Genomic DNA, 16,528 nt, shown 5'->3' with positions numbered 1-16,528 from the left:
TTTAATAATTCAGTCTCCATAGAGACTGTCAAAAATTGCCAATGCTGACTATATTTCAAGTCGTCATGGCGGGGTATTGGGAAAAGTTTTCAATTAGCAATAATCGCGCCTCGGATAAACCTCATTGGCTATGATACTGCCACTGCGCGAAGCTGATTTTTGTATTTTTAATATACACGGGGTTTTACCATGTTGCCCAGGCTGGTATTGAATTTCTGACCTCAGGTGATCCACCCTCCTTGGCCTCCCAGAGTTCTAGGATTACAGATGTGAGCCACCGTACCTGGCCAAAACATCTTTTTAGGACCTAAAATTGACTGCAATTTGTATAACTTTTTGCCTTTACCTGTCTTTATCATTTGCTCTCAGAGTAGTGCTGCTTGTTTAAATACTGAGGAATTTATTCTCTTTGCTTTTAAGATGCTCTTGATTTTCATTGGAAATTCAGAGAACTGGGAGGATCATGGGCTAGGTTAGCCAGGGGAGTCTGAGTGGAAGTGGTAAAGGTGTCTAGAGTGTGATGGTTTCAGAAAAATGAGGAAGAGATACTGTTGTTAGGTAGGAGAACAACAAATGGAATGGAGTATGACAGTTCTGGGAGCTGGCAAGAAGGTTTATCTGATTAAAACACTTTTGCCTTGGGAATAGCAGGACAGAAATTTGTAATTTAAGTGAAGACAGTTGATAAGCAGTGTTGGATGACAGACTGAGGCGTTGATTATGATCCACCAAGTAGACTTGGGGGGATAATTTTTTTTCTATTTAGGATTTCTGTTAGTGATGGAAAAATCAGTGGAGATTTAAAAATCATATTTAATAATATACCTGCTACTGTTTACAAATATAAAAGAATGCTCTTCTAGTTTTAAAAATTTAGACCAAGGTTTATACAAATTGTCAGTAAGTCAAAATTCCTTATGACTATTTTCAGGTTGGACAGAGGTAGGGAGATGATGTGAGATGGATAGGCTAATGCTCAGCAATGTGGTAACAGAGTTTCATGGAATAGCAGCCCTGTCTTGATACCATGATTTTGCGATTTTGCCATTTTAAGTCTTTTTGGCTCTTCTTCTCTAGTTTCAAACATACTTTCATCTCTTCATACTTTTCCGTGATCATAATGAAGTTTAATGAAGGGCTGGAATTATCTACTCCTGCCTTAGGAAAAGCTGATTGTAGTTTTAATCTTTTTTGCTTTATTTATTTATTTATTTAAGGAAAGCTGATTGTAGCTGATTGTAGTTTTTATTTTTTTGCTTTTTTTTTTTTGAAAGCAAGGGAATGGCCTGCTTTAAGTGAGCAATATGATTTAAGAAAATCACAAAATGGGTTAGTTGGAAGGGATAGTTGTTAATTATTTAGATAGGACTATGAACAATTGGTGTTGAAGCCATGTTTTTCTCCAATTTCCCAAACTAGTGTAACCCTGGTTTCTCCAAATATACTGTGGAGGAGGAAAGGTTCTAAGTGACTTGAGTATGGGGAAAAGCTCTATAATACATCTCTGAGTATTCTGAGGTCCATTAACATATAAAAGACTGAGAAGCCCTGGAGTTAAATATATGTATATAATAGAGATGGAGTCTCACTATGTTGCCCAACTGGTCTTGAACTCCTGGCCTCAAGTGTGAGCCACTACACCCAGCCCTATTTTTTGTATTCATTGTTTTCCACATATGTTTAACCATGAGTCCCTCTTCCCCTTCAACCAACCCAGCCTTTAAAAACATGGTACTGATTAATATACAAGGACCTAAATAGAAGCCTGATATATGAGAAGGAGCGTATTTGGGGCTATTACCTTAATCCTGTGCCTGTGGATCTTTTCTTTCTTTTTTTGTTTTTTGGTTGTTGTTGTTTCATTTTGCTGTTTCATCTTAACTCTGCCGCCTAGGCTGGAGTGCAGTGGAGCCATCTCAGCTCACCTCAACCTCTGTGTCCCAGGCTCAGGTGATGCTCCCATCTCAGCCTCCTGAGTAGCTGGGACTACAGGTGTGTGCCACCATTTTCAGCCATTTTTTTAATTTTTAAAATTTTTTTGTAGGGACAAGGTCTTACTAGATTGCCCACACTGATCTTGAACTCCTAGGCTCAAATGATCCTTTCCACCTCAACCTCCCAAAATGCTAGGCTTACAGGTGTGAGCTACCATGTCTGGCTGAATTTTTTCTAATGATTTTGAAAGCTTAGTTGTCTCACTGTTTGCATTCCTTCATTGGAGCAGGATGGGAGAAGGTTTAGTATGTAAATTTAGGACAAGATTAGTGAAGTGTTTTTAAAAAATCAAAAGTCATATTAAAAGTATTATTGGATGATAACATTTTTATAGTAAGAAGAATCAGTTTTTATTTCAGACAAACCCATTTCAGTGAATGCAGTTTTGGTCAGGAATGGTTTTGTTGTAAGGAACAGAACTCACTTAAATTTAGCTCAAGTAAAGGGAATTAAGCATATTGGTAAGCATCTAAATCAGGTAAGAATTGAATAACAGGGCCGGGCGCGGTGGCTCAAGCCTGTAATCCCAGCACTTTGGGAGGCCGAGGCGGGTGGATCACGAGGTCAAGAGATCAAGACCATCCTGGTCAACACGGTGAAACCCCGTCTCTACTAAAACTACAAAAAATTAGCTGGGCATGGTGGCGCGTGCCTGTAATCCCAGCTACTCAGGAGGCTGAGGCAGGAGAATTGCCTNAAAAAAAAAAAAAAAAAAAAAAAAAAAAAAAGAATTGAATAACAGGAAGCATAAAGACTTGAAGGGGTGTGTGTGTATATATATACATTATTTATATATATATATATATATATATATATAGTGTACGTATATACGTGTATATACACCCGTATATATACGTATATACGTACACGTATATATGTATGTATATACGTGTATATGTACACGTGTGTATATATGTGTGTGTATGTACATATATATGTATACACGTGTATATATAGTATATATATACACACGTGTATATACACATGTATATGTGTATATACACGCGTGTGTGTGTATATATATATATATATATATACACACACACTTTTTTGTGCGTGATGGTGTTTCGCTTGTTGCCCAGGTTGCAGTGCAATGGCATGACCTTGGCTCATGGCAACCTCCACCTCCTGGGTTTAAGCAATTCTCCTGTCTCAGTGTCCCAAGTCGCTGGGGTTGCAGGTGTCTGCCACCATGCCCGGCTAATTTTGTATTTTTAGTAGAGAAGGGATTTATATATACGTGCTTCAGATCTATATGTACGTATATACGTATATATACGGGTGTATATATACGGTCAGACTGGTTGGAAACTCCTGACCTCAGGTGATCCACCAGCCTCGGCCTCCCAAAATGCTAGGATTATAGGCGTGAGCCACCACTCCTGGCTGAAGATGTATGTATTAATGAATTTTTTTCATTCTGTTCTGTCATTAACTTGTCTTAGTTTTCAGGTCTGCAAGTGTTAGTTTTAGTTAGTGGCCAGTCAGTTGTGACTAGAAGAGGTTATGTGTAAAGTTAGTCTTTCCTTATAAAGCATTTGTAGAGATAGGAAGGAGACTTTGGTCATCTTCGGTAAAATTGCCATTTAAAAGAAGTGTTTTGAATCACAACCCTGTTTATCACGTTATAGTAGATAATTTTAAGTAATAGTGGGTTGTGTTGTATTGTTTTTGACAAATGAACTGTATATAATGAAAAATCTCGATGCACCGAATGCTGACAGTGTGACATGGTGTTTGAAACATTAGCTTTGGTGTTAGATCTGCCTGGGTTTGATTCCCACTTTGACCACTTGATTATTTGTGACTCTGAGAGGGCAAGGCTGAATATTTTCCTACTTAACCTTCAATGCCTAGCTCTATTCTTGGCATATAATAAGAACTTTATAAATATTTGGTGAATGAATGGGTTAACTTCATGCTACATTCTGCTGCATGAAGTTAATCATACTCCCTCGGCAGTATTTTGCAGTTCAGGTGAGAAAATGTTTGAGGCACTTCACACAGGATGCAGTAACAACAACACAGTAACACAAGTGTAGCAATAATACAACAAGTGTAGCCCTTTATTATTGTATGTATGAACATATACATGTTATAAATATATATTATTATATATGAACATATAAATTGTTATATATATGAACAGCCATTCTCTAATTATGGCATACTGGCTGTATACACTGTAGAATGATAAAGGGATAGACAATTTTAGAGCTTTTTGGGTTGTGTGTGCGTGTGTGTATGTGCACATGTGTGCATGTTTTTAAGTGGCAGCTTTTCCACATATTTTCTTTCCTCTAAGGATGGGAAGGAGGGAACTTACTAAATGTTCAAAGTTTATGTTGGAATCAAACAAATCCATTGGGGAAGTGAGGGAGTGAGGAGTGAAGATATAGGAATGATTAAGCTGCTGTGTTCAAAGTATTTTTTAAAAACTTTCTTATCTGCCATAAAGAGGCTCTGTTATGTTTGTAACTCCTATCAGAATTGATGTATCCTTCTATATTCATTTAACAAATGCTTATTTATGACTATATGCTAGGCCCTGTCCAAGACATGGGTAAGAGTTGTAGCTTACTCTTGAGAAACTATGGATAAAAGTTGCCAAATAGTTGAAAAGATGAGTGATTTGGGAGGTGTGTTTTTTCTTTTTTTCAGTGACCTTTAGTGAATTCTTTTTTTTTTTGAGACGGAGTTTCACTTATGTTACCCAGGATGGAGTGCAATGGCCCGATCTCGGCTCACCGCAACCTCCGGCTCCTGGGTTCAGGCAATTCTCCTGCCTCAGCCTCCTGAGTAGCTGGGATTACAGGCACGCACCACCATGCCCGGCTAATTTTTTGTATTTTTAGTAGAGACGGGGTTTCACCGTGTTGACCAGGATGGTCTCGATCTCTTGACCTCGTGATCCACCCGCCTCGGCCTCCCAAAGTGCTGGGATTACAGGCTTGAGCCACCGCGCCCGGCCTAGTGAATTCTTTATAATGGGATAGAATTTAATTACTTAGTTTCCTTTTAAGTCTTTTGATTCCTAAAGACAATGCTTTCTAATATTTTTGGAAAGCCACTTAAATATGTCTTTTTAAGAACTCTTTTTATTTAAACTTGAAGTATATTTTAAAACAGTCAAATAATTATTAAGGATCTGATTTCAGTATTAAATTGAGAACAACCACAAACACATTTTTGACATAAGGAGTTTGAGCCCCAATTTTTGATTGAATAGGAACAGAGGAATTTTTTTCAAAGAAATCCTGCTTAATTTACTTTCTTTGATTTTGAAGGAGATGGACGAACACATGCGGAGCATGTTGCATCACAGGGAACTTGAGAACCTGAAGGGCAGGTATGAGAACGGCTCTCTTCCATAAGTTTGTGAATGTGAGTGGATCTGAGTGATGATGGTGCGTGTCAGTTTGTTTTGTAGTAATTCATCACAAACGAATGTTGTCTTATGGCATAAAACAACCTTTTCAAATTAATACTAACTATAGTCGATTTTTGGCATTCAAAAGTGATAAACTCTGTTACCTTTCGGCATCTCAAATGTGTGAATTCACAGCAGCCCTATCAAGTAGATTACGACAAAGGTGTAAGCTTTCTCATTTCTACATGCCAGCCTTGCAACTAGGACATTTTTATTATTTTTACTTTAGCAGTGTTCCAAGTTATTGCATGCCATAAACATTTAGTATTGCTGGAATTATCTGAGATGTCCAAAGGCTGCTAGATAGCACTGAATCTCATTGGCATAGACAAAATTGAAATATAAACCTTAACTGTATTTAAGAATGCTGTTCAGGTGCGGTGGCTCACCCCTGTAATCCCAATACTTTGGGAGCCCAAGGTGGAAGGATTACTTGAGCTCAGGAGTTTGAGACCAGCCTGGGCAACAGAGCAGGACCTTGTCGTTAAAAGTAAAGAAATTAGGTGGGTGTGGCTGCTAATACCCTGTGGTCGCAGCTGTTTGGAGGCTGGGGTTGGGAGGATCACTTGAGCTTAGGTAGGTCCAGGCTAAGGTGAGCCGTGATCGCACCACTGCCCTCCATCCTGGGTGACAGGGTGAGATACTGTCTCAAAAGAGAAAAAAAAGAAGAATGCTATTCTGTGATTTAAAGCTTGAGATATTTAAGGAAAGGAAATCTAATAAGTGGACACCTTTAAAAAATGAAATGTAGGCTGCATGCAGTGGCTCATACCTGTAATCCAGCAATCTGGAAGGCTGAGCCAGGTAGATTGCTTGTGCCCAGGAGTTCAAGACCAACCTGGGCAACATGGGGAAACCCCATTGTATTAGTCTGTTCTCTGCTGCTAATAAAGACATACCCGAGACTGGGTAATTTATAAAGGAGAGAGGTTTAATTGACTCACAGTTCTATATGGCTCGGGAGGCCTCACAATTATGGCAGAAGGCGAATGAGGACCAGAGTTACGTCTTACATGGCAGCAGGCAAGGGAGCTTGTGCAGGGGAATTCCCATTTATAAAACCATCAGATCTCGTGAGACTTGTTCACTGCCATGACAACAGTTTAGGGGAAACTACCCCAATGATTCAGTTATCTCCACCTGGCTCTACCCTTGACATAAGAGGATTATTGCAGTTCAGTGAGATTTTGGTGGGGACATAGCCAAACTATATCACCCATCTCTATCTCCTGCTCCCCAGAGAACCCCCCAAATTAGCTGGATGTGGTGGTGCGTGCCTGTAGTTGCAACTGTTGGTCAGCCTGAGGTGGGAGGATGCTTGAGCCTGAGAGGTGGAGGTTGCAGTGAGCCAAGGTCATACCACCACACTCCAGACTGGTGACAGGGCCAGACCCTGTCTTAAAAAAAAAAAAAAAGCATGTGTGTATATTCCATGTCTTTTTGTCTATTTGTGATTTCTTTTTTGATGTATTTGACTTGTGTCAATTTGAAGTTTGGAAACAGGATAGATGAGAAACATTGGGAACCTAGGAAACAGGAAATGTATCTTATCCCATGAATAATAGTTAAAAGTTTTGATCAGGATGTCAACCTAGGTCATTTGAAATTTTTTTTTATGACCTACAGTTTTAAGATTCTGTGGGCAAATTAATGTGTTATTGAAGTTTTAGCATCCCTGCATCTCTTTAGCCTATTAGTGGAATTTTTCCCTGCCCCAAGTCTCTTACTGTATGAAGGTTAGGCCTTGGCAGCAATATAAAGGAGACTGTCACTCAAATTTAGTATGGGGAGCCCTTATTATTTTTAATATGTACTTTTTTGAGACAGGGTCCTACTCACTCTGTCACCCAGGCTGGAGTGCCATGGCACGTTCACAGCTCACTGCAACCTCGAACTCCTGGGCTCAAACAACCTCCCACCTCAGCTTACTGAGTATCTGGGACTGCAGGTGTGTGCCACCATACCCAGCTGATTTGGTTTTTATTTTTTGTGAAGACAGGTTTCCACTCTGTTTCCCAGGGTAGTCTTGAATTCCTGGGCTCTAGCTGATTCTCCTGCCTCAGCCTTCTGAAGTGCTGGGACTACAGGTATGAACCACTCTGCATGGCCAGAAGCCCTTGTCATAATACCTTGAATATATATGATCACTACCTCATTAACATCCAAAATCTATGAAATGCAGTCAACTTTTGATTGTCTGTGGAATATTTTACTTATTTAAAAATCTCATTTTCAACAGACTTCCTTCTAGAGTTCCTTTTATTACGTGTTACTTACCTGCCATCCAACCCTTATGTCCTATATCATTAAACAAAACAAATAAGGTCAGTAAATCTAGTCTGTTGGAGAGAAGCCCACTGCATTCAAAGATTAATGCCTCATTTATTTCGGACATCACCAAACAGCCATTTAAAACATTTTTAAAAACTCAGTTTGTCCAAGCACTTTGGAGGCCAAGGTGGGTGGATCACCTGAGGTCAGGAGTTCAAGACCAGCCTGACCAACATGGTGAAACCCCGTTTTTAAAAAAAAACAAAAAACTCAGTTTGGGTTGGATGTGGTGGTTCATACCTATAATCCCAGCACTTTGGGAGGCCAAGACAGGAGGATTACTTGAGCCCAGGAGTTTGAGACCAACCTGGGCAACATAGTGGGACCCCTGTCTCAACCAAAAAAAAAAAAAAAAGCCAGATGTGGTGGCTTGCACCTGTAGTCCAGCTACTAAGGAAGCTAAAGCAGGAGAATCCCTTGAGCCTAGGAGTTCGAGGTTGCAGTGAGTTGTGATCATGCCACTGCACTCCAGCCTGGGCGACAGTGAGACCCTGTCTCAAAACCAAGTTTGGTCACATAAGGCTCATGTTTATAATCAATACAGAATCATAAAAAGTTTTTTAAAAAACAAAAGTCTTCTCCCCACCCCCCTCACCATTCCTCCATTCCCCTCTAAACCCTATTTCCCTCTTAGAGGAGACTTGGTGGTTTGGTGTATATCTTATCCTGGCCTTTTTTCTTTTTGGAGATGGAGTCTTGCTCGGTTGCCCAGGCTGGAGTGCGGTGGCACCATCTCATCTCACTGCATTTGCCTCCTGGGTTCAAGCAGTTCTCCTGTCTCAGCCTCCTGAATAGCTGGGACTACAAGTATGCACCACCATGCCCAGCTAATTTTTGTATTTTTAGTAGACAAAGGGTTTCACTATGTTGGCCAGGATGGTCCCAAACTCCTGACCTCATGATCCACCTGCTTTGGCCTCCCAAAGTGCTGGGATTACAGGTGTGAGCCACACGCTGGCCAGACCTCTTTCTGTGTTTTCTAATATACATACATGATTTATTGATTAATTGACACAGAGTTTTGCTCTTGTTGCCCAACCTGGAGTGCAATAGCACTATCTGGGCTCACTGCAACCTCTGCCTCCCGGGTTCAAGCGATTCTTATGTCTCAGACTCCCTAGTTGCTGGAATTACAGGCACACACTACCATGCCCTGCTAATTTTTTGTATTTTTAGTAGAAATGGGGTTTCACCATGTTGGCCAGGCTGGTCTCTAACTCCTAACCTCGGGTGATCTTCCTGCCTCGGCCTCCCAAAGTGCTGGGATTACAGGTGTGAGCCACCACACCCTGCCCATACATTTGTATTTATAGATTCACATTTTGTTTTGTGATCTTAGCATAACTGAACCACATTATCATTTATGTTTTGTTCTGTAATGTGTTTCTTTTTCGCCCATGCAACTACAGTGTGCCATGGAGACTTTATCTACCATTTTCAATTATTTGGATCACAGTCAAATAAATAGGAAAAAGGCACTAAAAGCCTCTTTGAATGTCAGGTTTAGCACTCTAACTCATTTTCTTTAGAGGATAGCACTTTAGTACTTATTTACTCACATACTGGATATAGTGTTCCTGATCTGTAGCAAATTATGTTACATGTGAGAAAGAAGAAAAACAGGTACCAAGAAAAAACAGCTTACAAAATTATAGAAAACCCCATAAAATCTCAAAAATTGTTTACTGACTTGGAGCATTTACTGTAAGGATGGTCTTCACCAGTTTGTGCCATAGAGACAAATAATTATTGGTCATCATACCTTTACCGTGTTATTCTCAGTTTGTGATTGTTTTCTCTGGATTTCATTTTTAACGACTGGGTGTCTGACTTTGATACTTTCTTTTCCTCTTTATGGTTGTGTCTCAGTTTTTGATTGTGATCTGGCTAAGAATTGCAAAGTATGTTGTTTAGGCTTTGCATGAAAGCTTGAATGAGCAGTAAGTAACTGGTCCTATTTGGTTCACAGCTGTAGATATGTGAAACATTTCCCTATTTTTTCCTAATATATTTCTTCAGATGTGTGGGCCGTAAGTAGCGTCTCTGATAGAGACTATTAAAAAGGCACAAACCTTTATTTATTCAGCAGCTGTTGTTGGGTAGTTAGAGCAAGCTTAATAAAGAAAAGCTTATGGAGAGAATATCTTAAGACTTTGCGTTTCACACATGAGAGGAAATTGTGTGGTGACAGGATGAAGCTAATTTAGGCCCTCCTTTAAATGCCCTAAGGAAAATTATTGCCTTTGCTAGCCAAGAAGCAAAACTGTGTGTTTCCCCCATAATTATTTTATTTATTTATACAAAGTAGTACATATTTTAACTGATTATTAATAAAGAATTGTTAAGTAGCATCATTAAAATATTATTTAATTTGCTGTTAGGTTTTTAAAACATGATTTCTCAAACTTCCATTATATGTGGAAGCATGAATGCCTGTTGTGTAGAGAACAGGGGCAATATGCTTACTCCATACGCATTTGAATTTTCAGAAGATGTGGTTACATAGAGAAGGAACAGCGTAGTATAACCACATCTCCTGAAAATGCAGATATGTGTGGAGGTAGCCATATTACCTCTACACACTTTTGGAAGTTTCTTGTAAAGTTTGTATTTAAACTGGATTTTATTTATATGAAAAATGTTAGGGATTTGGTTTTTTGCAAAATCATTTTTAGTGTTAACTTTTATACTGCAGTTATTGCCTGTGCCCTTCTGGGCAGGATCTCTGGTATGTTCTCTATCAAATAATTTTGGAACTATGGTTATATTCTTTCTCAGTAGGATTGCAAAATGGTTTGAAAATGTTTGACTGTATCCAACATACGTTTGTGTTTTGGGGGTTGCAGGATATGTGGTTTATGATTATGGAATTTATTTTTAACAGTTAAGTTCTGCCTAGTTTATACAACATTCCTCAGTAGTTTGGAAAGTCAGTATGGCTTTCTAGGTGTATCTTTTAAGAGAGAGTGGTTTTGATGGTTTGAGCCTGAGAAAAATTCTCTGCATTCCAGAAATAAGGATAAAATCAGGGATTTTATTGCCGGGCGCGGTGGCTCAAGCCTGTAATCCCAGCACTTTGGGAGGCCGAGACGGGTGGATCACGAGGTCAAGAGATCGAGACCATCTGGTCAACATGGTGAAACCCCGTCTCTACTAAAAATACAAAAAAAATTAGCTGGGCATGGTGGTGCGTGCCTGTAATCCCAGCTACTCAGGAGGCTGAGGCAGGAGAATTGCCTGAACCCAGGAGGCGGAGGTTGCGGTGAGCCGAGATCGCGCCATTGCACTCTAGCCTGGGTAACATGAGTGAAACTCCGTCTCAAAAAAAAAAAAAAAGAAAAAAATCAGGGATTTTATTTTAAAATATCTTTTAGGGATTATATTGAAGTCTCCAATTGAAAGATGTCCCTGGTACTGCAATATACAGTTTAGCATTCTATGAGTTTTTAGGTAAAAAACTAGGCTAAAACATTTTCCACAGTTTTAGAGAGTTTTAAGACAAAAATATTTTTTAACTGGAAAATGAGTTGATTAGAATGTTTATAGTGTAAATGAGATATTGTAGATTTGTTATAGTCTTCAGACTGTTCTGATGCTGCCCTTTGTGATAGGTTATATATTGTTCATTTCTTTGTGTGTTGCTTTGAGAAACAGCTTGTTATTAGCATTCAGTTGGAATGGGCTACCATCAATTTAATTGCTTGAGAGAAAAGTATCAGTATCCCTGGTAAACTGGAGAAAGTTGAGGATTATTTCTTTTTTTTTCTTGAAATGGAGTCTCGTTCTGTCACCCATCCTGGAGTGTGATGGCATGATCTCGGCTCACTGCAACCTCCGCCTGCCGGGTTCACATGATTCTCTTGCCTCAGCCACTTGAGTAGCTGGGATTACAGGCATCTGCCACCACACCCAGCTAATTTTTGTATTTTTAGTAGAGATGGGGTTTCACCAAGTTGGCCAGGCTGGTCTTGAACTCCAGACCTCAGATGATCCACCTGTCTTGGCCTCCCAAAGTGCTGGGATTACAAGTGTGAGCCACCATGCCCGGCCGAGGATTATTCTTTAAGTGTACAAATGTAGAAAGTGCAGTTGAAAACTCTCAGTAAAAATAAGGCATTTAAGTACCTGTGGAATTAGAAGGAATTAGAATATTGATATTCTGAGTAATCAGGTATTGATATTTTTAGGGAATGTATTTGGCTGTGCATGGTAGTTCACACCTGAAATACCAGCACTTTCGGAGGCTGAGGCGGGTGGATCACGAGATCAGGAGTTCAAGACCAGCCTGGCCAATATGGTGAAACCCCATCTCTACTAAAAATACAAAAATTAGCTGGGTGTGGTGGTGCCCCCTGTAGTCCCAGCTACTCAGGAAGCTGAAGCAGAATTACTTCAACCCCGGAGGTGGAGGCTGCAGTGAGCCGAGGTTGCACCACTGCACTCCAACCTGGGTGACAGTCTTGCTCTGTCGCCCAGGTTGGAGTGCAGTGGTGCAACCTCGGCTCACTGCAGCCTCCACCTCTGGGGGGTGTGGGGAGTCAGTATTTGAGGTTACAAAGTCAAAACCAGTGAAAACTTGCAAATTTTCTCAGGTTTTCTGAGCTCTTGTCCATGATCCATACAAAATAAGGAACTGTGTTGTTTTTTAAAGTTACTGGGCATTATTTGAGTGTTTATGCTTTGTCACCCTAGACAGGAGAGACTATGCTAAGTATTTACTAGAAGACAGTTTCTGTTACCAGTCACCTGAATATTCATTCACGAAAAAAAAAAAAAAACACCTTACTAAAACACAGCATGCTTGGAATTCAGCTCTTTTTTGTAAGGTGTTTTTTGTTATGTTTTTTGTTTTTTTTTGAGATGGAGTATTGCTCTGTCTCCCAGGCTGTAGTGTAGGGGCATGATCTCAGCTCCCTGCAACCTCCACCTCTGGTGTTCAAGTGATTCTCTTGCCTCAGCCTCCTGAGTAGTTGAGATTACAGGTGTGCGCCACCACGCCCAGCTAATTTTTAGTAGAGATGGGATTTCACCATGTTGATCAGGCTGGTCTGACCTCGTGATCTGCCCGCCTCTGCCTCCCAAAGTGCTAGGATTACAGACATGAGCCACCGTAGTCCACCTTTTTTTTTTTTTTTCTTGAATGAATATTCAGGTGATCTGTAACAGATACTGTCTTCTAGTAAATCAAGTGCCCAGTTTTGAGGGTCTCTTCTGGTTAATTGAAATAAATTCTGCCCATGTCTAGTTAGCTATTTGTGAGGGAAAGATGGAACAGAAGTGCACGTGTGTGTATGTGTTTCTGTCTGGGCAAAGATGGCATGTCTTTTTTATTTTTTTTTTTAAATAGATTGGCATAGGAAGTGCACAAATATAACTAGTTTAAACCCAAGACACCTGATACAGAGTTAAGCCAATTTGGATTGTTGAATGGATACTGCTGTCTTGTAGCTATGGTGTTCAGATGTTTCTCATAAATGACTGCATAAACAGCTGACCCAGTCAAGGGATTTCCAGAAGCTAAAAAGCAGTTAAATTATTGATCTGCTACAGCTCTGAACACTGATTCGACTTTGGCTTCTGAAGACTGGCTAAGTGAGATTTGCCATAAAGTGTGTAAAGTAAAAAAAAAAAAAAAAAAAATCTGCCTAATTTAACTAAAAACCTGCTTTTGCATCCTGAACTGTAGCATTTTCTGAAACTTGAGAAAACACATTTGTCTGGCTCAGCTGTTAACTTCCTACAACTGAAATGCTTTCCATTCCCTTTAAAATAAGCTCTTCTGAAGCAGAATGTAGATCACATGTATCATCCAGACCAAAAAAGTTTGCCTGGACTACTCCTGGGGCCCGGAATCCTCACATTCCAGGCAGAGCTCCAGCTGTTCCGATTTAGTTACCCAGTTGGGATTGGCTGCGCCGCCTACTTTTTTCTCCACCCCTTAACTTTCACTGGAAGAAAGCTCTAGACTGAAGATTAAATGTAAGCGCTGTCACCAGGCTTTCTGAGTGCAGCTGGCACCATGGGTGTGCTCCAGAGCAACTTCTGCTTGCTCTGAGCCCCCTGCCCTGCCTCCCCTTTCACCACGTTTCCTCTGGCAAGATTTTAAGTACAGCAATTCAAGAAGATTTTTCCTCCTGAACGACGTTTGTCTGAAGCGTATTGCCTCTTGATTGCTGGAAAAGAATCTTAAACTCATTTCAAAAGTAACTTATAAACTTATTAAAAGTGATGAAAGGAGCATTGAAATTGATTAGCACTAATTTTTCACTGTGCCAAAGTGTACAGTGTCCTTCAGAGGAAACTATAACAGATCTGGTGAGTGTGCCATGCCAGTGGGGAGAATTGAATGTCCCTCATCTCCCTCTTTCCCTAGGGACATTAGTCATGAGTGCCGAGTGTGCGGGGTCACAGAAGTGGGTCTTTCTGCATATGCAAAGCACATTTCTGGCCAGTTGCACAAAGATAACGTTGATGCCCAGGAAAGAGAAGATGATGGAAAAGAAGAGGAAGAGGAAGAAGATTATTTTGACAAGGAACTCGTTCAGTTAATAAAACAAAGGAAAGAACAAAGTCGGTAAGTAATTGATTTTTTAAAAAGGCTATCAATAACAGAACATAGTAGAGAATACATTTTATAACTTTGTACAGTTCAGCCTATAGCATTTAAACTAAGGTGTAAAGTTTAGCTTGAGGTTGTTGTCTTATTAATCTAAGACAATGACATGCTTTGTTGAGCTACTGTAATATCTCCTTAAAAGAGCAAACTCAATATTGTTCCTACATAAGCTGTAATCTGAAATTACATATCAGAAAATTTTGCAATGTTGGTAACTATGTTGAGAATGGTTTTATTGGTATCCAAATCTTTTTTTGTTGTTGTTGGAGACGGACTCTAAACTCTGTCACTGGCTGGAGTGCAGTGGTGTGAACTTGGTTCACTGTAACCTCTGCTTTCCTGTTTAAAGTGATACTCTTGTCTCAGCCTCCTGAGTAGAGTAGCTGGGATTACAGGAGCCCGCCACCATGCCTGGCTAATTTTTGTTGTATTTTTGTTAGAGATGGGGTTTCATCCCATTGGCCAGGCTGGTCTCAAACTCTTAACCTCAAGCAGTCTACCCTCAGCCTCCCAGGGTGCTGGGGTTACAGGCATGAGCCACCGTACCTAGCCGGAATCCAAATCTTTTGAATGTCAATAAGTTTTTATTTGGCGTCTAACTTTTCTAGTGGAAAGGTGTTAGAATATAAGCTTCATTGAATAAATAATATAGTATCTCTTATTGCTAAAGGAACATTTCTTAGGAAAACATATTTTGATTGGTGTGAATTAACGTGGTGTTTCTGCCAAATTTGATTTATCTGTTTGTCATTGAATCCGCAGTGACTACCACAGTGCTTTATTGAATAAATTTATATTTTATATTTGATAGTGTCGAGATCATTTGGGCAATATAATTTTTCTAACTTGTACTCCATAATTTTATACCTATATTTATACATTCAGGTATTAGGATTTTATGTTTTTACCTTACTGCTTTGTAGTCTAAATAGTTTAATTATAAAATTTGTTAAAAAGAATTTAATTAATGAAGTGGAAATTTTTAGATGTGAGGGAGGGAGAAAGAGAAGCACTTAGGAGGTGGGATAATTTTTTAAGTCCCAGAACATGTAGAGAATCATTTCAGATTCTAAAATAAAAATTTAAAGATTCTTGTTGGATACTAGTTATACCCCGTCTGTACCTCCTTTTTAGTTAGAGGCTTGACTATAAAAAGGAAGTCGTTTTTACTCTATGTGTTCAAAGTTTTTTTCATCAGAAGTGCGGTGGCTCAGGCCTGTTGTTCTGGTGCATAAAAAGATGAGGCCAGGTGTTCAAGACCAGCCTGGGCGACATAGGAAGCCCTCATCTGTGTAACAACAACAACAACAAATTAAAAACAATTTTTAAAGTTTTTAAAATACGTCCTGGAAGGAGACTTTCTTAGTCTTAAAATATCAATAAAGGGTGAGCATCCCTAATCCAAAATCTAAAAATGCTCCAAAATCCAGAACTTTTGAGTGCCAACAAGAGGCCACCAGTGGAAAATTCCATACCTCACTTTATTTTACAAAAGTATTTAAAATATTACCTAAAATTATCTTCAGACTGTCTATAAAAGTGTATATGAAAAATAAATGAATTTTATGTTTAGACTTGGGTCCCATTCCCACAATATCTCGTTATGTATATGCAAAAATGTTCCAAAATTCAAAGCAGTTTGAAATACGAAACATTTCTGGTCCCAAGCATTTCTAATAAGGGACATTCAACCTATAACAACATAGTTCTTAAATTATTTAGTAGCTTAGTCCTTCAAATGACATTTTCATTACTTTTAATATAGTTGCAGTTTACTTTCTCCTGTTTTAGGCAGTTGGAGCCTCTGGGAGGCTAACTTCTATTTTGTTCTTACATACTAGTGCCATTATTAGCTTTATCTGTGTAAATGATTAAACATTAAGTCAGAGTAGATTAGACATTTGAATCATAGTTACTATTTTTTGAGTCTTTTGATACGTCTCCTTGGTGACCTATTTATAAAATCATCTACTTATTTTTTTTTTAAATTTTTTTTTTTGAGACAGTTCTGTCACCCAGGCTGGAGTGCAGTGGCACGATGACACCTCACTGCAGCTTCAACTTCCCAGGCTCCAGCAATCCTCCCACCTTAGTCTCCCAAGAAGCTGGGAATACAGGCATGCATCACCACCATGCCTGGCTAATTCTTTTTTTTT

The 16,528-nt window shown here is 39.4% G+C and overlaps 1 protein-coding gene and 1 non-coding gene across 8 annotated transcripts in view; one reads left to right on the top strand and one right to left on the bottom strand.

Moving 5' to 3' along the window:
• The window catches only part of ZNF106 (zinc finger protein 106), a 79,109-nt gene that overhangs the window by 19,000 nt on the left and 43,581 nt on the right, over positions 1-16,528 (top strand). For 3 of the 7 annotated variants that reach the window (XM_037734163.1, XM_017516286.2, XM_037734161.1), the window contains exon 3: positions 5,283-5,344. In XM_037734163.1, coding sequence (XP_037590091.1) covers positions 5,283-5,344 — 62 coding nt within the window. Of the gene's footprint in view, positions 1-5,282; positions 5,345-13,738; positions 14,072-14,129; positions 14,331-16,528 lie in introns of those variants that run through there. The other 4 variants (XM_017516284.2, XM_017516281.2, XM_037734162.1 and 1 more) reach the window with 3 other exon arrangements.
• LOC119469142 lies at positions 14-154 on the bottom strand. Its single transcript, XR_005197957.1, has one exon. It is a non-coding gene; the product is annotated as a U4 spliceosomal RNA (small nuclear RNA).

This window comes from Cebus imitator, unplaced genomic scaffold (assembly GCF_001604975.1).
Source record: "Cebus imitator isolate Cc_AM_T3 unplaced genomic scaffold, Cebus_imitator-1.0 Scaffold579, whole genome shotgun sequence".
Taxonomy (NCBI): Eukaryota; Metazoa; Chordata; class Mammalia; order Primates; family Cebidae; genus Cebus; species Cebus imitator.
The sequence above is the reverse complement of the archived record's forward strand: the minus strand, read 5'-3'. Positions and strand labels throughout refer to the sequence as shown.